At 44.4% G+C, this 20747-nt stretch overlaps 1 protein-coding gene across 5 annotated transcripts in view; it reads right to left on the reverse strand.

The window, feature by feature from the left end:
• PAPPA (pappalysin 1) overlaps positions 1 to 20747 on the reverse strand; it is a 310893-nt gene that overhangs the window by 49607 nt on the left and 240539 nt on the right. For all 5 annotated transcript variants that reach the window (XM_082470406.1, XM_082470404.1, XM_082470405.1 and 2 more), the window contains one exon: positions 1 to 10826. This exon is cut by the window's left edge. In XM_082470406.1, the coding sequence (XP_082326532.1) occupies positions 10719 to 10826 (108 nt within the window). In that variant the 3' untranslated portion in view covers positions 1 to 10718. The remainder of the gene's footprint in view (positions 10827 to 20747) is intronic.

Genomic DNA, 20747 nt, shown 5'->3' on the forward strand with positions numbered 1-20747 from the left:
TCCTCTGACTCCCTACATCTGTTCCTAGCTCCCTCCATTTTCTTCTTCACATTGCCACTTGAGGGGTCTTTCTCTATACAGCAGTTCCTTATTAGTTATCTATTTTATATATAGTAGGCTGTATATATCAATCCCAATCTCCTAATTTATCCCTTCCCCCCTTATCCCCTAGTAACCATAAGTTTGTTTTCTACCTCTGTGACTCTATTTCTGTTTTGTAAATAAGTTCATTTGTACCATTTTTTTAGATTCCACATAAATTATATCATATGATATTTGCCTTTGTCTGACTTACTTAACTTAGTATGGTAATCTCTAGATCCATCCATGTTGCTGCAAATGGCATTATTTCATTCCTTTTTATGGCTGAGTAATATTCCATTGTGTATATGCACCACTTCTTCTTTATTCATCTGTTGATGGATACTTAGGTTGCTTCCATGTCTTGGCAACTGTGAATAGTGCTGCTATGAACATTGGGGTGCATGGATTTTTTGAATTAGAGCTTTCATCTTTTCCAGATATACTCCCAAGAATGGGATTGCTGAATCTATTTTTAGTTTTTTAAGGAACCTCCATACTGTTTTCCACGGTAGCTGCACCAATTTACATTCCCACCAACAGAGTAGAAGGCTTTCCTTTTCTCCATATCCTCTCCAGCATTTATTATTTGTAGACATTTTGATGATGGTCATTCTCAGCAGTGTGAGGTGATACCTCATTGTAGTTTTGATTTGCATTTCTCTAATAATTAGCTATGTTGAGCATCTTTTAATGTGCCTGTTGGCCATCCGTATGTCTTCTTTGGAGAAATGTCTATTTAGGTCTTCTGCCCATTTTTTGATTGGGTTGTTTGCTTTTTTGTTATTGAATTGTATGAGCTGTTTGTATATTTTGGAAATTAAGCCCTTGTCTGTCACATTGTTTGCAAATATTTTCTCCCATTCCATAGGTTGTCTTTTCATTTTGTTTCCTTTGTTGTGCAAAAGCTTCTAAGTTTGATTAGATCCCATTTGTTTATTTTTGCTTTTATTTCTATTGCCTTGGGAGACCGACCTAAGAAAACATCGCTATGATTTGTATCAGGGAATGTTTTCCCTATGTTCTCTTCTAGGAGTTTCATGGTAGCATGTCTTGTATTTAAGTCTTTAAGTCATGTTGAGTTTATTTTTGTGTATGGTGTGAGGGAGTGTTCCAACTTCATTGATTTACATGTGGCTGTCTAGCTTTCCCAGTACCACTTGCTAAAGAGACTGTCTTTTCTCCATTGTATATTCTTGCCTCCTTTGTCAGAGATTAATTGACTGTAGGTGGGTGGGTTTATTTCTGGGCTCTATATTCTGTTCCATGGATCTATATGTCTGTTTCTGTGCCAATATCACGCTGTTAGACTTAATTGATATCTACAGCACACTACATCCAAAAAAAAAAAAAAAGAAACTAGAATACACATTCTTTACAGGTGCACATGGAATTTTCTCTAGGATAGACCACACACTAGGACGCAAAACAAACTTTAAGAGGAGATTATTCCAAGCATCTTTTCTGACCACAACAGCATGAAACTAGAAATTAACCACAAAAAGAGAAATGAGAAAAAAAGATTACATGGAGACCAAAAAACATGCTACTAAAAAAACAACGGGTCACAATGAAATCAAAGAGGAAGTAAAAAAGTATCTCGAGATAAATGACAATGAAAACACAACCATACAAAATCTATGGGATGCAGCAAAAGCAGTTCTAAAAGGGAAGTTCATAGCGATACAGGCCTTCCTCAAAAAACAACAAAAATCCCAAATAAATAACCTATGACCTTAAAAAATTAGAAAAAGAGCAAACAAAATCTAAAGTCAGCAGAAGGAAGGAAATAATAAAGATCAGAAAGGAAATAAATAAAATAGAGATTAGGGCTTCCCTGGTGGTGCAGTGGTTGAGAATCTGCCTGCCAATGCAGGGGACACGGGTTCAAGCCCTGGTCTGGGAAGATCCCACATGCCGTGGAGCAACTGGGCCCATGAGCCACAATTACTGAGCCTGCGCATCTGGAGCCTGTGCTCTGCAACAAGAGAGGCCGCGATAGTGAGAGGCCCATGCACCGCGATGAAGAGTGGCCCCCGCTTGCCACAACTAGAGAAAGCCCTCGCACAGAAACGAAGACCCAACACAGCCATAAATAAATAAATAAATAAATAAAATTAAAAATAAAATAGAGATTAAAAAAATAGAAAAAAATCAATAAAACCAAAAGCTGGTTTTTTGAAAGGATAAACAAAATCAACAAACTTCTGACCAGGTTCACCAAGAAAAATGAGAGGACCCAAATAAACAAAATAAGAAATGAAAGAGGAGAAATAACAATTGATACTGCAGAAATACAAAATACTATAAGAAAATATGAACAATTATATGCTAACAAAACAGACAACGTAGAAGAAATGGATGAGTTTCTAGAAACATACAGCCTGCCAAAATGGAATCAAGAAGAAACAGATAATTTGAACAGACTAATCACTAGAAGTGAAATAGAATCTGTAATTTAAAAGCTTCCTGAAAGCAAAAGTGCAGGACTCAATGGCATCACTGGGGAATTCTAGCAAACATACAAAGAAGAACTTATACAGATCCTTCTCACACTCTTCCATAAGACTGAAGAGGAGGGAACACTCCCAAAGTCATTCTATGAAGCCACCATCACCCTGACACCAAAACTGGACAAAGACATGACCAAAAAAGAAAATTACAGGCCAATATCTTTGATGAATATAGGTGAAAAAATCCTCAACAAAATATTAGCAAACCGAACCCAACAACACATAAAAAGGATCATACACCATGATCAAGTTGGATTTATTCCAGGGTCACAAGAATTGTTCAACATACACAAATCAATCAATGTGATACACCACATCAACAAAAGAAAAGCAAAAAACGCACGATTGTCTGAATAGATGCAGAAAAAGCATTTGATAAAATTCAGCATCTATTCACGATAAAACTCTTGCTGAAGTGGGAATAGAGGGAACATATCTCAACATAATAAAAGCCATTTATGACAAACCCACAGCCAACATTATACTAAATGGTGAAAAGCTGAAAGCCTTCCCACTAAATTCTGGAATAAGAGAAGGATGCCCACTCTCACCACTTCTATTTAACATAGTGTTGGAAGTGCTAGCCACAGCAGTCAGACAAGAAAAAGAAATAAATGGTATCCAAATCAGAAGAGAAGACGTAAAATTGTCACATGGTGATGAAGACTCCACACAAAAACTATTAGAACTGCTAAACGAATTCAGCAAGGTAGCAGAATACAAGGTTAATGTACTGAAATCAGTTGCATTTCTTTACACGAACAGTGAAATATCAGAAAGTTAAAAAAAATAATAATAATAATCCTCTTTAAAATTGCATCAAAACAAAACCCTGGGAATAAATCTAACCAAGGATGTGAAAGACTTATGCAATGAGAACTATAAAACATTGATAAAGGAAATAGAAGATGATTGAAGCAAATGGAAAGATATCCCATGGTCTTGGATTGGAAGAATTAATATAGTTAAAATGGCTGTACTACCCAGAGCAATCTACAGATTTAATGTGATCCCTATCAAATTACCCATGACGTTTTTTCACAGAACTAGAACAAATTATCCTAAAATGTATAGGAAACCACAAAAGACCCAGAATTACCAAAGAAATCCTGAGGAAAAAGAACAAAGCTGGAAGCATCACTCTTCCACACTTCAGACAATACTACAAAGCTATGGTAATCAAAACAGCGTGGTACTGGCATACACACACACACACAAAAGACTTTCTCTCTTAATCTTTCTATTTGGGAAATATTTGCCTCTTTTCATGAACTATTCTTTAAATCTTGTTTCAGTCTTCACAGTGAATTGAACTGAACTGAGTAAAACATTCTCTTTAATAATTTATCTAACTTTAGAAATGGCCAGTTACCTGGTAGAATTTAGCAGTGAGTCTTGTTTTATTATTTGGTGCCCTCCCTCATGTCTCCCAGTAGCTTGTGTTTGTAAAGAGTCCAAAAAACCTGCTATGGGTAGTTCTTGACTTCTCTCCCCCTGCCCTTTTATGTAATTCACAATGATGTCCCCAAACCACTCTTTTGTGCAGAATTCAACATTTCAAGTGTCAGCAGATAAACCTATATTATGGTGGTACTGCCAGCCCATAGCTCAGTGTACAGTGCATGCAATGCCTGTGCAAGTACTTGAATGCTTTAGTGAATCTTGTTTTTATGCTTCTAAAAAACAAGTAGATATTAGAAAACTTAGTGCATTATTAATACTTCTCATAAGCAGCTGTATCTCATAATAATCATAACAAGAGTTAATATAATCTGTGTCTGGCACAGCTCTAAAATCTTCGCATATCTATCTTAGTTCATTCCAACAACAACTTCATGAGATGGGTACTTTTATTTCCATTTTACAAATAAGAAAACTAAATTTTAAAGCAATTAAATAGCTTTCCAAAGATTGCAGAGCTACTAAGTGATCTCATGAAAAATGAGATCCAGTGGGCAGCTCGAAAACAGCAGAACTTTGGTCTCAGCTGCCAGTGCATTTGATAAACTGGATGACTGAGTGTTCAATTACAGTATGAAGAAAATAAATGAAAATAATGAATATGCTGAAGTTTATCATTGGAGAGAGCATCAAAAATATTAGACATGACTGGAAGTGATATTTGTTTTAGCTCCCTGGAAACTGAACTTTCTTATAACATGTAAGAATGTTTTTCAGTTTTTGCATATGCAAAGTGTAGATGCCTTCAGGAATTATTTCTGTAGAAGATTGGGTGTATATTAGATTCAACTTCCTGCTACCATTGATCTTCTAATTCTAGGCCCTGGGATTCTCTTCCATGTTAGTGTGTATATGTGAGAGTCTTTTAGATTTCCACAAGAGACAAAAACCACACCACTACTTTTGAAGCATACAAGCTATTATATATTTTCATAATATAGAACTTTAAGGTATAGTAATCAACAGTGGCAAAATATTTCTGTCTTTGACATTATTTTTTTGTGAGATCTAACCTGTAATTGAGACCAGAGAAAACAGTATGGAAAAACAAATCCATGAGAACAGGATAAAAATATCATGAACAGCAAAATATGTCTGAGTATTTAAAACCGTATAGAAAAAATAAATTAGATGAACAATTGTGTAAATATAAATTAAAAAAGATGACATTCTTAATAAATAAAGTTTACTATTTACATTTTTATATATTGCTGAAAGACTTAACTTAGATCCATAAAAACACATAAACAGGAAAAAATAAAACCCAAAAAAGGAGCAGCAAATTTATGCGCGTGAGGTACAGAAAAAGGATTGGAATTGTGTTTTGTTTTTGGTGCTTAGATTTTCTTTTTTCTTTTTTTTTCTTTTTTATAGTAGGCCAGTAGAATTCTCTTGAGAACAGATTTTAAGCACATCAATGGAAAGTCATTTTTTGGTAGTTTCCAGAAGATGCGAAACAGATTTCAACATCATAATAATTAGAAATACCCATAATAATTATAACAATAATAAAAAGGTATAATATGATACATAAATATGGAAGAGCAGTTTGTAATATGAATACATTTTCTCTAGACGAGATCACAGTTTTATTTTGTAAATATTACATTTAAGTATATATATACACACATATATGTACAACTATATATACATGTGCATATATATGTAAATTTATATTTATATATAATATCTTTATATAGATAGATATCTGCGGACAGGTTATTGATTATAGAGACCCAAGAAAGCAAGTCAATAATTGTTCAAACTTCTCCTCACTGACTGCTGGTGTAGAGTTTAAGAAGCCCCGACTTTGCACTCAGAATGCTGTATCTTCTTTTAATGGAACACTCGATGTGGAATTTTAAGTCTGAGAAGAAAAAGAGATTTTAGGGACTCCCTTCCTCTATAAAGTTGGAAATGGCCCAGAAGTCTTGAACAAGCAGTAGGCTGACTTTTACACTGTAGGAAGTCACTGTTTTCTTTCTTTCTTTTTTTTTTTTTTTAATCAAATTATAGAACCGGTAAAGGCCAGAATAAGGGGGAGAAAGTCCAATTTATCTACAAGTGAAATATTCTCAAATGCAAGCCTCTCTCTTAAGGTGGATTTTAATCTAGGAGCTCCACCTTTATTCCTTGATATATCAAAGAGCACTCCCTGTCTTTCTTAAGTGGCCAATGGGCCTGTGCATTCTTGAAAAGTAACCCATAGACTTTGTGTCAAGCCTTGGCTCTCACAGATTGCCACAGCCCCTTTAAAACCTCAGGGCCTCACAATCCCCGCCCTCCCACTGTGAGGTAGGTAAGTAGTATTATCCCCATTTTGCAGCTGGAGAAACTGAGGCAAATGGAGAGGCAATATGATGACTTGTTCAAGATCACTGAGCAAACTGCTGCCTGGAGTCAAGAATTCTGTGTTCTTACTCTAGGGACATAATTCCTCTCTTGGCTATTACACATTTCTTTTAAAGATCAAACAATGGGTAGGAATTTGGTGAAACTTGAGCAAATTACAAGAATAGGCTTTTATTCCTTTGCTTTTTAGTTTTATGTTTGTTGTTTGCTTTGTTTGTTCTGTTTCTCAAAAACCATGGGAATTACCTGTCTGGTCATGTAGCAGCTTTTTAGGAAAGTGGACTGTGCAGTGTGATTCTAAGTGCAGACTTCATAAAGCCCAGTGCTCTAATGGTAAATACAAACATTTTATAATGTGAAAAGTGTGACACAATATGTCCCCTTAATATTTGGAAAAACCAGTTTCAAGCCCTCCCCATTCCCTGCTATCACTGATTGACACCAAACAAATAGACAAAATGCCCCCCCCCCCCACAAACAACAACTACATATTAAGGGGAAAGATGCCTTATTTCCTGGACCTACCACAATGTACAGAAAAAAACAGACAGCAATATAAAATCCCACTCTACTCCTGCTAGGGAAACCTTTATGCTTGTGTCTACCTACTGAGTCTGTAGAATAAACAATGTCCTTCAGAAAGCACAAAAATAGGTTTTTAAAAAATTCTTATTTTTAATCATGCATTTTATTTACTTTTAATCTCCTTGTCTTCTATTAATCTCTATCTGTACAGCTTTGTCACCATCAATTTCTTCTTTTTATTTTCCCACTTGAAGTAGTTCCAGAAAAAAAAACATAACAAAACACAAAACCTCAAAACTGTTCACTTGAATTTATGGTTTCCTTCCTTCCTTTCTCTATGTCTCTCTTTCTTCCTCTCTTTCTTTCCTTCCTTAACACAGGTAAGACCTATAACAAATTGACAGTTAGAACCAAGTTAAATCAAACCTGGAAGGGAGGTAGCCGAAATCTGTCTCAAAGAATTATTTTCAACAAATAGCATTGAAGCATTGGCCAAGGTGGGAAGAAGACCAAGAGAACTGTCTAGGCAGTGACTCAACATGCTGAAGCCAGGAGTAGCAGCTGACACCCTCCATCTTCAGAGCCTTACTATTTACAGTCATTGATCTCTCCCTTTCATAACACCCCAATTCAGCCACCAGAATGGACTTCCCAAGGACAGTCTTCCCTTAAAAGGTGGTTGGCACAGAATCTGGGGGGTAATGCAAGTCCTCTGGCAGCCAGTATGGTTGCAGCTTGGAAAGTCTTCCTAAGAGAAGGCTTGGAGAACTGTCCACCTTATCTTTTCTTTCTTGCTGTTAACAGGCTAATACTTCTTCAGAACTTCCAAGTTCTGAAGAAGCTAATACATCTTCAGAACCTCCAAGTGCTTTAGGACCTCTGAGCTGCTGACAGACAACAGGGTTTCAGAGCTGCCTCCTTGTGAGTACTCCACTGTCCTCAACTGGAGATGATGATCAGGGGATGAGATACTGAGTTTATCCCCAGAAAGAAAATGAAACCGAGAATCAGTGCATTGCATGAACAGAGCTGACTGTCCTCCACTAAGGTTTGAGAAGGGCCTATTAATGACACCTTGCATGTGGGCCCAAGGCTGGCTGTCAATCAAGCAGCCTCTCCCACCTAATATCCTTGGCAAATATGAATCTGTGAGTAACAGGTTTGAATGATGGTAAGAAGGAGACTGGAAGACTCTTTGCTCATAAGGGCTTGATCAATCTGAGAATCTGAAGGTAGAAGTCAGCCTTCAGGAAACTTTTGTCAGCTGAAGTGTGTGTGCAAGTGAAGGAGGAAAGAGCATGAGAGTCGATTTCAGGGAAGCTGGTGAGGTTCTTCTGTGATTCCTGCCACCCTACCGTTAGTAATGTTGTCTTTGGGTCTCCAAGGCTTTGCACTACTTATTGATGTAAAAAAGCAACTGGGAGGGCTGACTCTGTTATCTTTCTTAGTTTGTTCCTTCCTAGCTAGCACCACCCAGGTTGACAACTCAGCTAGGGCAAAAGAGGGGCTTTAAGAGTTGGCAAGAGTTCTGAGATACTGGAGAGGGGTACAAAATGGGATCAATGCTTATATAATTATTATTATTTTGCCAAGGATTGGCCCTGGTAATTAGAGGGGAAAAAAATGCCCTGAATATAAATGAGATATAAGTTTGTGAGAGGAAACATAAAGGATTTGAGCCAGGCCTTAACAGTGGAGCGCCTAGAACCCAATCTAAGAGTTTGTAATATGGTACAAGCCACACAAAACTACCTAAGCACTGCATCCTTATTTGTGGGCACCTGTGCAAAAAGCACCTTGATATATTTCTTAATATAACAGACCACAGATGGCCAATAGATATCTTCTCAAGTGTTCTTGATCAGTAGGTAATTGCTGTTGGGAGTGATACAGTAAGGAGGTTTCTGAAGTTATTTTTGGTCCCTGGAAAAAGGGCTATAGCTGATTGATTAACAACGCCTGCGTCAGACGCAGGAATGAGGAGGGTCAGTCCATGTGCCTAGTATTTTCCATTGCTATGCTAAACCTTGTTTTTGCTGGTTGTCTTCACTAGACTTGAGATGATCTGTAGCAATCTTTATGCGATATATCTAGTTTAGACACTCCCATCATCACTTCACTTTCTCAGTTTCAAAAATCACGTCAAACTTAAGCATTCTCTCCACCTCATTCTGGATCCATCTCTTCCCATATTAATTCAAAAGGAGTGGACAGGTAACTGGCTGAACAGAGGCAAAGAGGACCCCAAAGAGGTGGAGGCTTCTATGCGCGTTTGGCTAATTTCCTCTTAACTTTCGGAGGCTGAGCACAGGAGAGAGGGAAGGGCCGCCCAACCACAGGTGGGGCTGGGGTAGCGGGAGCTGGAAGACTGTGGAAAGCACGATGGCCGTGCTGGGGTGTTGGGGACCGAGGCTGTGAACTCTTCGGCTTCCCTCTGACAGCCCCTCTGGAACACAGTCCAGACAGATTCCACGCAAGACAGTTGTCTGTTCCAGAACTCTAGCTACTCGGGGCAAAAGTGAGGTCCTCAGACCCAAAGCCTGCTCTAGCCTGGAGGGGCAGGAAGGCTTGGATAAGGATGGTAACTCAAGAGTCCCTAAAATTCCAGCAGTCTCTGCAGGGCTCCAACATCACAGAAACTTAACACTGTTCCACTTGGTTATAAAATCTAACACTGGCTTAGACATTCTGGACTCTCAGTGAGGGTTCCAGCATCTTAAGTCCCTCAATTCCCTTCCAGGATGAGAAGCCCACCCATGGGGGACTTCACTTCTCACCATGTGGGCCTATGAGGGGTTTTCTCTTGCAGAAGGGCTAAGAGGTGAGGAGCTGTGGAAAAATGTGGGTCACTTTTAAGGCAGACTGTTTGGTTGTGTGGGGTTTTTCCTAACCTAGTCCTACCATCTTGGGGTACTCAATGTATAGGATAGAGCAGCCGGAAAAGTAGCAGCAAATGTGGTCCCAAGGCAAGATTTGGGGAATGGGAGGGATATTATGGCCTCAAGCCTCAAGCAGGGGGCTGTTATAATACCTTGACATTGCAATCCTAAGCCATTTCTAGCTTGGCCTCGAACCCCGGAGTTGCGGTAAAATCCCCCATGGCAGCGGAAGAATTTGGGGGCTTTGCATACCTTGGATTCTTTACCTCTTCCTGGGTCCTACTTCCCTAGAAGGTAGGTGATCAGAGACCATTTCACTTCCAATCCCAAAGGACTGCACACTTGTGCACACCTTACGTATTTTAAGCCTCAGGGTGTGAGCTATCTTAGCATTTCAACACTTGGTCTTGGCAGTTTCTGTAACTCTCTTTCTCCCAAGGACAGTGTTGGCTAGGAGCTTGGGAGAGGAAAGACTGAGTGTGCCCCAGTCTCTCTCTGCTCAGTCTCCAAAACTGCCCTCACGCGGATGTTTGCATGGGTGTGTACGCGTGCATGCCTACTAACCACAGATGGGCACACTCCTAGATACATAACTCCTAGATACATGTTTCTTGCTGTGGTCGTGTGACAAACGGTTAGAATTTTAGGAGGCTCAGGGACTGCACGCCGTATATGCAATCCATCTAAGACTTTGGGATGGGATTCCATTCCATCATTCAACATGGCGAGACTTGGTTCACGTGCCCCCACTACGAGTCCTTCCTGGGTGAAATTAAAGGCAGACCGGTTGGGTGCTAAGGATCCCTGGTGTGGAGAGGCCATTCCGTTGAGCAGCTGACTGTGAAATCAATACCAAAGGGATGCGGGTCCTGGCATTGGGAATTCTTTGACAACTCCTTGTCCTTCCTTAGCCATGGCTGTATCCTCGGAGGTCTTTCCGGCTGTGTTCTTGGGCCTGGGGGTCCCGACAAGCACAGTCACCCTGTAGGTCACAAGACATAGGGAAGGGGGTGACCTGCAGAGAGAAAGGTAGAAGAAGTGAGCCAGGTGGTTGAGGCCAAAGCAGCAAATTCCAGAGAGGCAGTGCAGGGCAGATCACTGGGTTTGGGGGGCAGCAGATTCAAGATCAAGACGTGACTCTGCTTCTTACTAGCCCTGTGATAACTTTTATCAAGGTCACCATGGTCATTATCATAGCACTTCCCATTTTCAGGGGCATTTATTACAGGTCAGGCCAAGTGCTAAATGCTTTCCAAACAGGAAAACCCGGAATCCTTTGACAACTCTGTAAGACAGACACTAAAACAATCGCCCTTTTATAGAAGGAGAAACTGAGGCGCAGAAAGGGGCAGGCATTTGCCCAAAGTAATAAGTGACAAATCTGGTATTTAAAGTAGGACAAGCAACCTCCCCCTGAGCCCCAGGTTCCTAGCTGTGGAATCAGTAGAATAAAGACCGACCTTGCACTGTGGACTCACTCTGAAGGCTGAATGAAATCATGGGTGAAAAATTGTAATGTACTACACCAGAGTTGGTTAATAGACCTGTACAATGGAATATCTAACTTATAGGGCTGTTGTGGTGATCAAGTGATATAAAGGATGTGACAGGGTCTTTTAAGAAAACGTAACTCTCTGCATATATTGGTAATTTTGATTTTGAGAGGCAATGACGAAAACAACAAAAGCATTTGTCAGCAAGCTCAGACCACCTTCTAGGGGGCTGAAATCCTGGTGGGGAACATTTCACAGAGAGATTTTTGCAGAAAATTTGGTTGAAGGATCTCGGGAGCAGATTTCACCATGAGAAAAAGCGAGAGGCACACAACATTACAATTCGATATATGTATGTATTACGAAGGTTGGAAAAAAATTAAAGGAAATTTAAAAAGAGAAAGCGAGAGGCCCAAGTTTCAGTTCCCAGTCCATCCCTTCACACGCTGTGTGACCTTGGGCTGGCTGTCCTTTCTAGAAACCGTGAGAAAGAGCCCAGTAGACTGAATGTCCTCCCCACACAGCGGAGGATCTCTTTCCAAAGAGCACAGTGCTGTCCCTGCTTGAGCCCCAGCCTGGGCTGACGCGGGTGGATTTCACCTCATTGCATCATGACATTTGCATATAACTTTCCCCAGAGGGTCCCCCATCTGCACAGATGGATTTAATGACCTCATTCGCCTCCTGCCTGGGCAGGGTCTCGAGTGCTCACACAGGCCTGGAGAGCATCTTTGTCTGTCTAGCTTGTGGGCTCATTCTCTATAATTCTTTTTCTCTCTGCCCCTGTGCCCGCCGCCCTCCCTCTTTCCCTCCCAACCTCTCTCCACCCTGCAACTTGTCAACAATTTAAAACGTAGGAAGGAACAGGAAGATTGAAATAGAAGCCCCAGCTCTTCACCTAACTGAGGTGTGACCTTGAGCACGTGACAATTTCTCTGCGCCTCGGTTAACTCCGTCGTGAAATGGGAGTGGTGAAAGCACACACCTCCAGAGGTCGTGACAAGGGGTAATGAACCAACCAATGAAAAACCCCTAGCAGGCAGCGCGTGCCGCATGCCCGGTGCGCCACCCTCTCACGCAGGCGAGACGGGGACTGTGTCAGCCTTGTTCCTTCTTGTTTCCCCAGGGCCTGAGCCACAGAATACGAATGCAGGCCTGTTTGCTTCTCCATCTCTCTCCGACTCTCTCACTGTGCTCAGGCTAGTGCACTTGTTTCTCTTTTCAATTTAAGCTCACAGGTGCGTGATGCCGTGGTGAGTATCCCCAGAGCTGCTTCCATGCACAGCCTGCCTTGCTGCTTACAACTGCTCACTGTACCCTGTTCAGGACACTTCCTAGCCTCCATGCCTAGGCAGAGGTGGTACCGTCTGATCTAGGGTATTCTTCTGCAACCTCTTCACCTCTAAGAGAAGCAGAGAATGTTAGAATTGGAAGAGACCTAGAGAACACCCTCCAGTCCGTGTGGGGAAACTGAGGGCAGAGCCACGTCCAAATCTAACAAGCAGCTGAGGTCCAGTGGGGAGACCACCACCACGGGAGCCGAGAGGCCTGGATTAGCACCCTCATTTGCCTCATACTCACTGAACAACTTCGGGAAACACTTTTAGGAAAAACCCCTTCACCGCCATCACCCTGAGTTTCTGCATCTACAAAAGGATGATTTAAAAAAAATGTATTTCATATGGTTGTGAGCAAAGATGAAGGATGCAAAAACCCGTCCTCCTGCCCATGCTAACATTAAGATGACCCAGTTATCGCTCATGTCTTCTGCACAGTTAAGTTTTCTCTGTAACTAACTAACTCTTTCCCATTGGGCTCCTCGACTCTTTAGGGACGGCTTCACATCTGGTCTATGTCTCACGCTTCCTGCTGCACCTCACACAGGCAAACATGCAACAGATTCTATCTCTCAGAATAAGACACAAAGTCCTTAGCAAGAGTTCAAGGCCTTGCATGATCTCCACACACTTCTCAGACCTCCCTGGTTCCCTTCGTCCCCTCACTCTCTGTGGCTTTATTTACTGGTTCCTCAAATACTCCCAGTGTTTTCCTGCTTTTAAGCCTTCAGCCACCCCTGTTCCTCCCTGCTCCTGCCCTTTCCTGGCCAGCTCCTCTTCACGTGCCAGGTCTTATCTCAAGCACCACCTCCTCCCTCGTTAGTCTGACCAAAGATGGCACCATCATGCTCATCCCATATCCCATATCCCATCCTCCTCTCCTTACACCATTCTTGTACGGAATCACTTCTGCACTTGTGTGCCAGGGCAGTCTGGGCAGGGACCACGTCTGTTGTTGAACTGAGTCTTTATCTACCATATGGCAGGCATTCGATGGACCCACGGATGGAGCGACATATGAATGCACAAATATGCAGGAAAAATACAAGTCACGGAGCCTCTGTTCTTGCACTCATGTGCTGTGTGACTTTGTACAAGTTAGTTACCTCCCTTCTCTGGGCTTCAGGTTCCCTTCTCATCTGTATATTAAGGGTTGATTGATTGATTTTAATGATCTCTACCTTCCCTTCTGTCTGAAAATCCTTCTCAGTCTGAGAAAGCCAGAAGGCAATGCCCTGGGCAGAAAAGATGGAGAAATGCAGACTTTCTCCACAGCTTGTGTCTTACACGTTCCCCTTCCTGCCATCCCCAGTTCCACTGGCTTCTCCAAAGTTAGCGGCTGTCAGGGCCCTACACCAGTTAGCGTCTCAGGCCCGTCTGGCCAGTCTGGCTGTGAGAGCACAGTGTGACCATTTGCTTTCCTCCCTGGGCCAGCCCAGGGAGTTTCAGCGTTTCCCTAAAGAAATGGGTCTGGAACCTAAGGGAAGGAATTTCAGTCAGAACACAACAAAGTCTAGAAGGTTTGGTCTCAGGGAAAAGAAAGAAAGATCCAGGTTCTCCTTATGGCCCCCCATATGCTTGTAAACGCAGCTGCGTCTACTGAGCCCTCACTAGGGGCCTGGGAGGCAGCACTGCATGACTTGTGGCAGGTCCGTGGCACCTGCGGACTTGGACTCCCCTCTGTGAGACAAGGGTTCTGGTGCGGAGCCAGTGAAGCAATGCTGTCTCCACACCAGCTCGTGGAGGTCCCAGTGCAGAGGACCAGCACCAGCACCTTGCCCTTCCTCTCGCCTCTCCGTGAACTGCCTGTTCAGTGCCTGCCTCGGGGATCGAGGGCCTACAATGGGGAAGAGAAGGTGGAGATCGCCAGCTCCGCCCACTCCCCCAGGTGTTCCCAGGTCTGACCTGGAAGAGACGGGGAAGCCTGTCTGTCTGTCCAGGTTCAAGGCCGTGAACACCACTGTACACACACATACACGCGGGCGCCTCCTGAGGCTGTCCGCGTGTTGGGTGATTCCCATGTGCTAGCTCATGGGCTCCACACGACCTCGGTAAGGCTTACAGATGGGAAAGTAGAGGCTTCAGAATGTTTAAAAAGAAACGAACTTGCCCCGGGCCTCACTTAGTAGATGCTGCAGGATTCTAACCCCCGCTCCGAACACTGAGAGCCCGTCGGCAAGTGAGAGTAAGGGGGAGGCACCCCTTCACACCCCGGCCAGGCTGGCTGCCGCGTGGTCTGTTTGTTTAACAGCCACTGGCCTTTTATCCCTTATTCTGTGCCTGGCACCCAGTTACTCACTCTTCCCAGCAACACTAATAAGGCAGCTATTCTTACTATCCTCGTTTTATGTCTTAGAGGAAACGAAGATGCAAAGCGGTGAGTCACTGGTCTGGCAGGGGCTTGGGATCTGCGCCCATCTGTAACCGCTCCTCGGCACCACCCCCACGAGGCAGGTAGAATAGGAGTCAGGGTCCCCTTTTCACAGAGGGGGAAACTGATATGGAGAGAAGAGTCCCATCCCGATAAAGCCGGCTCCGAGCCCGATTCCCAGATGCCCTGATTGATTCCCCAAGCAGCTTCCCACCTTATCCCCCAGACGGCCTCCCAAGAAAGCCTACCACCCACAGCACCGATGCCATGGTGGCCAGTTTACATCTGGGATTCCCAGCACCATGTGGCCAGGCTGTCCCATAAACGGCTTGGCCACCCACTCTGGGATTCTGTCAACAAGCCCAGGTCGGTGACTAAAGGCCAGGATTCTCTCTTTTTCCTCTAGGCTGGAGATGGTGGTGCTCAGCACAGGGGTTTCTCCCAGTGGGTGAGCTGCCCAGGATAACACCTCCACCCGCGTGTGTGAGCGGCTCAGGAATGCAGCCTGGCAAACGCCACAGGGCCCTGGCTGAAGGTCTGTCTGAGGCTGGATTCTGACTCAGACTCAACAGGGAGGTCACAAGCAGACTGTGCAGTGCAGGGCAGCAGGAGGCATCCTGCGCTGACGGTCAGAAAGCCTGGCTGTCCACCCACCCACCCACCCACCGTGGGGCCCTGGGCGAGTCACTCTACCACAGTGAGTCTGGGGGTCTTCATAGTGTTGACGGAAAGACTTGATGACATCAAGTAGACCAAGGCCTGACGCTGAGGATGAGGGCTCCCCTGCAAGCTCCTTTGGGGTAGGGCAGATCTGTGCCTGGCATGGGGCAGGCAGCAGTCAATGAATACAGAAGCTTGTTTAAACATGGGTAAGTGGAGGAGAAAATGGAGAAAAAGCCTGGGTAAAGTGGAGGAACACACCAGGCTAGATGAGAAGGAGGCTTGGGTTTGATTCCTTGCACTGTCAGTCATGTAGTAGTGTAGGCTAGTAGGCAAGTTACTTCTTTTGGCCGGGGGGGAAGTGGGGGGGGGGGGGCTTCAGTTTGTCTGTCTATAAAATGGGGGAAATAACAGTCCTGCCACAGAGAAGTATTTTGGATAAAGTATACAATTCAAGTAAAGCACTTGCACAGTGCATGGTGTATAGTATGTGCTCAGTAAATAATGCTGGTGATGGTGACAGTGGTGATGGCATTGACAATGGATAATAATTTGGGGGGATAGAAAGGTCTGATTCCTTTCATAGGATCAAGTTGAAATGAGTGTTTAATTCACCCACAGGAAAAAGTCAAAGCTACACCCCAAATGGGGGAAATCATAATACTCCAGAAAGCAGTGAACTTTGGACAAGGAGATTAGTCTACTTTGCTTAGTCATTTGCCTGTCATCTCTTACTAATCTTACAAGTTGAACACATCCGTCTCCTCTTCCAGGAAGCCTTTTAGGGTCCTCTAGGCTGGTTCAGTGCTTAAAATCATTGAATACCCCCACTGCTCCCTGGATAAAGTTCAAATTCCCCAGCGTGGTTTATAAAAGCCTTGCTCATGCCTCTAGTCTCACCTCTCACCCGTTCCCCTCTTGCACTGCGCTCTAGCCATATTCAAGGATTAGGGTTTCCTTAATGTGTTCCCTTGTTCTGGGCTTTTCACAGACTCTGCCCTCTCCCAGAAATACTCTTCTCTCTCATCTTCATCTCTGGCCCTCCTCCTACTTCTTTTACCTGAGTAAGACCCACTGCACCTTCCACGTCTCACCTCTGATGCTGCCTTCTCTGGGAAGCTATGGTGATGCTCCTCAATTGCTGTGTCTCCATTAGCGTTTACTGTGCTCTTAATGCCTGGCCACTGGTCCCCAAGATATGAACGTGGCACGGATAGGCCCAGGTCCATCTTGCTCATGCCTAGCACAGTATTTATCAATCACACAGCAGGTTCTCAACAATGGGGTACACCAGAACTCGGGATATAACAGTGATCAAAATAAATGCACCTTCTTGCTCTCATGAAATTTTCATTCCAGCAGCAAGAGGTATAGAGATTGCCAGACAATAAATAATAAATACATTTTACAGTATGTGCCAAAGTGATGTGTTATGAAAGGAAGAAAGCATGGAAGCCAAGGTAAATGGGTGTGGGAGTGCCAGAGGTGATGTAAGGTGGGTGGTCAGGGTGGGGCACATTGAAAACAACACTTGGGCAAAGACTTGGAGTGAGTCATGAGGATGAATGGAGAAGAATGTTCTCGGCCAAAAGAACAGCTAATGGTGAAGATTGGAAGGTAGGAGGATGCCTGGCCTGTGGGCGGGATGGCAAGGAGTCCAGAGGGCTGGGGTGAAGTGGAGGAAGGCACCCATGGTGGGGGGTGAGGGCAGAGAGGTCTGGGGGTGGGCAGAGCACGCAGAGCATGCAGGCCATCAGGAGGACTGGTTTTCACTCTGGTAAAATGGAGAGGCACGGAAGGGCTGTGCATAGAGGTGTGAGGTTGCCTGACTTCTTTTCTGATGACCATTCTGGTTGCTAAGCTGAGATGTTAGAGCTGTTGATGTATATCCCCATCTCTGCAGCTCAACATCCAACCCTTTATCAGCTCTGCAAAGACGGCTGCTTTCCATCTGATGCTTTTGATTATCTTCCCATATCTTATATAATCACTAGCCTCCTTAGACCAATGGGCTATGTTTGGCTTTCATGCCCTTTCTCAAGAAACCAGGTTTTCCCTTAGATTAGCAAATGCATGTGGCAACCCTACTTAATGTCATCAGCTGGGTGTGCCATCCTGTGCTGAAACATGCTCCTGGGATTATTTTTTTTATTCTCCCCTGATCCCAGCCCTGATTAGCTTTCAAGTTCCCGCGCACTGACCACCTCACTCAGGAAGCCACGTGGAGAGTCCTTAGACATGAATCTAATCCAGATATCAAGAGATAAAAACCTAAGGTGAACCTGGCCTGCCCAAGGCCTCAGAGCTAAGTTGTTGAACTGGGCCTACACCCCGACTCCCCAGACATCTTCCAGAATCAGTCTCTTAGCAGCCGCCCGAAACATGACCGTAACCAGCGTTCCAGGCCACCACGCCTTAGAAAGCCCTGGTATGTCCAATATTTTAAGGTTGTCTCTCCTTCCTCCCTTACACCCCCGACACACGCTTACTTAGAATGATTCCAATTAGAAATGAATATGTTTTTGTTATTGTTACGAGGGGAAACTGTTGAAGCAACCGTTCTGGAAATCTGCTCTGTATTCTAGACTCAAGGCTCCAACAGGAAAATAATAAGCTGGCATGTGAGCAGCTGAGTTCCGCCCCTTCCTGCCTGCCTTGAGCTGCACACAGGTGTCTGGGCAGGAAGCTGGTCACCCCTGTCAGATGGAGTTTCCTGCACTGTCTTGCTCTTGTCGGCCAGCGGGGCCCAGGTCACCCCACAAGGCAGACGTGGGGACCAGCTGGTGTCTATACAGACAAACAAGGGGAGGAAGGCTGGAGAGAGCAGACAGACATCATTCAGGCCCAAGTGACTGGGAGGAGGCCCCAGCTCTGGGGACTGGGGAGAGGTTTAGGTGGAGAGTAGTCAGGAAGGAAGTCCAGGAGAAAAGTGCTTAGCCCTGGGGCTGGAGTTCATACCTAGGACCCAGGCCAGGAGGACCAGGAAGCAAGAGGCCCATCCACTGAAGGAAGGGCACGGTGCAAGCCCATTGCAACTAGATGTTCAGAATGGGGGTTAGAGGCGGGTGCTGTGCGGCTCAGACTCCTGAGCTTTGTGTCTCAGCTCTACCACTTACTGGCTGTATGACCTCAACCCTTCTAAGCCTCAGCTGCATCATCTATAAGGTGAAGATTAAAAAAAGACCACACCTACCACAGGGCTACTGTAGTGATGAAATGAAATGACACATGTAAGAACGGGTGACACTATGCTTGGTAAACAGTAAGCTCTTGAGAAACAGTAACTACTATTATTTGCTCGGAGTCAGGAAATCCTAAATCCTACACAGAGATCTGCCACCTGTACGAGTGATTCCACCTGAGTCTCAAATGTGTACTTTGTTGGATGGTTCTGGAGTCTAAATGGAATAATATGCACAGAGATTCTAACCCCTGGCCAAGCACATGGTAAGTAAGTGCTCAATTACTGTCATTTGGGAAGGTGCATGAAGTCAGTCTGTGCTGTCAGTGAGATCCTGAGCACCAAGCTCGGAGTTTACGGGCAGGGAACTTCCCACAATATGGAACTGGGGCCAAGGGTACAGGTGGGAATTAAACAGGCTAGCAGGTGCAGGGCAGGGGGAGGAGAGGAAGGAAGCCTGCCTCTGGCCCCTCTCCTGCCCTGAGAGGCTTCCTGCTGTGGAAGCGGGAGACGGAAACCAGGACTTTTTTGTGTTCAGGGGAAACTCCTGTCTGGGTAGTCAGGATTGATTGGTAAGGCTGGGAGCCTCAGCCATTCCCCACCCTGTCGTTGCTGCTGAGAAAAGCTGCTTTCTCCTTCTCAAGGGCAGGGGTTCCCTGGCTGTCTGGGTCCACAGTGAAATGTCTCCAACTGGAACAGGCAGGGTCATGCCCAGGTGCACTGAGGACAAGGTTCTGTCCCCACCTGCTTTCCTCTTCTGAGACTCAGCCCCATGCAGGAGAAGGAAAGAGCTGGGCTTGTGAGTGAGTCAGACAGAACTGGGTTCGAATTTGGGCCTTGGCACTTGCAGCCAATGAGCTCAAACAAGTCCTGTAAGTAGTCTGAGCCCAAACTGGTTCCCCTGTGCAATGGGGCTAACAGCACCCTGCTGGGGTTGACATGGGCATTAAGAAGACAACACAGGATGAGTGTCTGGCAGTGTCTGACGTGCGGCAGCTCACTTAGGGGTGTTCCATCCTATTATCTACTATATCTACCTCTGTACAGCAGCTCACTGCAAGGATAGTTGGTTGTGGATGAGAGAGTAGAAAGGTTCCAAGAAGTTGGAGTTTATGTAGAAGTTAGATTGGGAAATTTAAATTGTAGGAATATGACTTTAATTCAAATCACCTTCCTTCTCCAGAAGTCAGATTTCCAGGAGTCTTAAATCTGAAGAAAGTTCCAAACACTTCTGAACAACAAATAACTATGACAGACAAAGCCACATGCACCATGAGAGAGGTCATCAGCCTCTCTAATACACAGGTCACACATAGTTCCAACAGCTATCATCTCCACTCTGCCCCCGACCACTATTCACCTTCACCAGGAAAGTTCCTACTCATTCTTTAGGTCTCAGTGTAAATGTCTCTTCCTCAGGGAAGCTTTCTCTGACCTTCACACACACTGTTCTCCAAAAGATCCCACACCTTTCCTTCATTGTCCCTTCTGCAAAGGTAATTAAATACATAGCTGTATACCTCACTGCTTAAAATCTGGCTCCCAAAACATACTGCGAGCTGTACAAGGGTAGGTATGGTGCCTGTCGGGACTCCACCATGTGCACACAGCCTGGTCCAGTGCTCAGCCCATAGAGATACTCCACGAGCACACATCTCCTTTCACGGAGCGAGCCTGGTCACCTGCACTCTGAGGCCTAGGCCGACAGGAAAAAGCAACAACTTAAAGTGGGAGAAGGTAATCTTTTAACACAAAAATCCAAAATTGAATTTATAATGTGAGTAGAAAAGAAAAGGGGGAAAAAAAAAAGACTAGGGGGCATATTCAGAACTAGCAAAAAGCTAACTAACTCTGGGTCCCTTAGTAAAGAGACAGCACTCATCTCAGGGCCCTG

This window comes from Balaenoptera physalus (genome assembly GCF_965194825.1).
Source record: "Balaenoptera physalus genome assembly, chromosome: 7".
Taxonomy (NCBI): domain Eukaryota; kingdom Metazoa; phylum Chordata; class Mammalia; order Artiodactyla; family Balaenopteridae; genus Balaenoptera; species Balaenoptera physalus.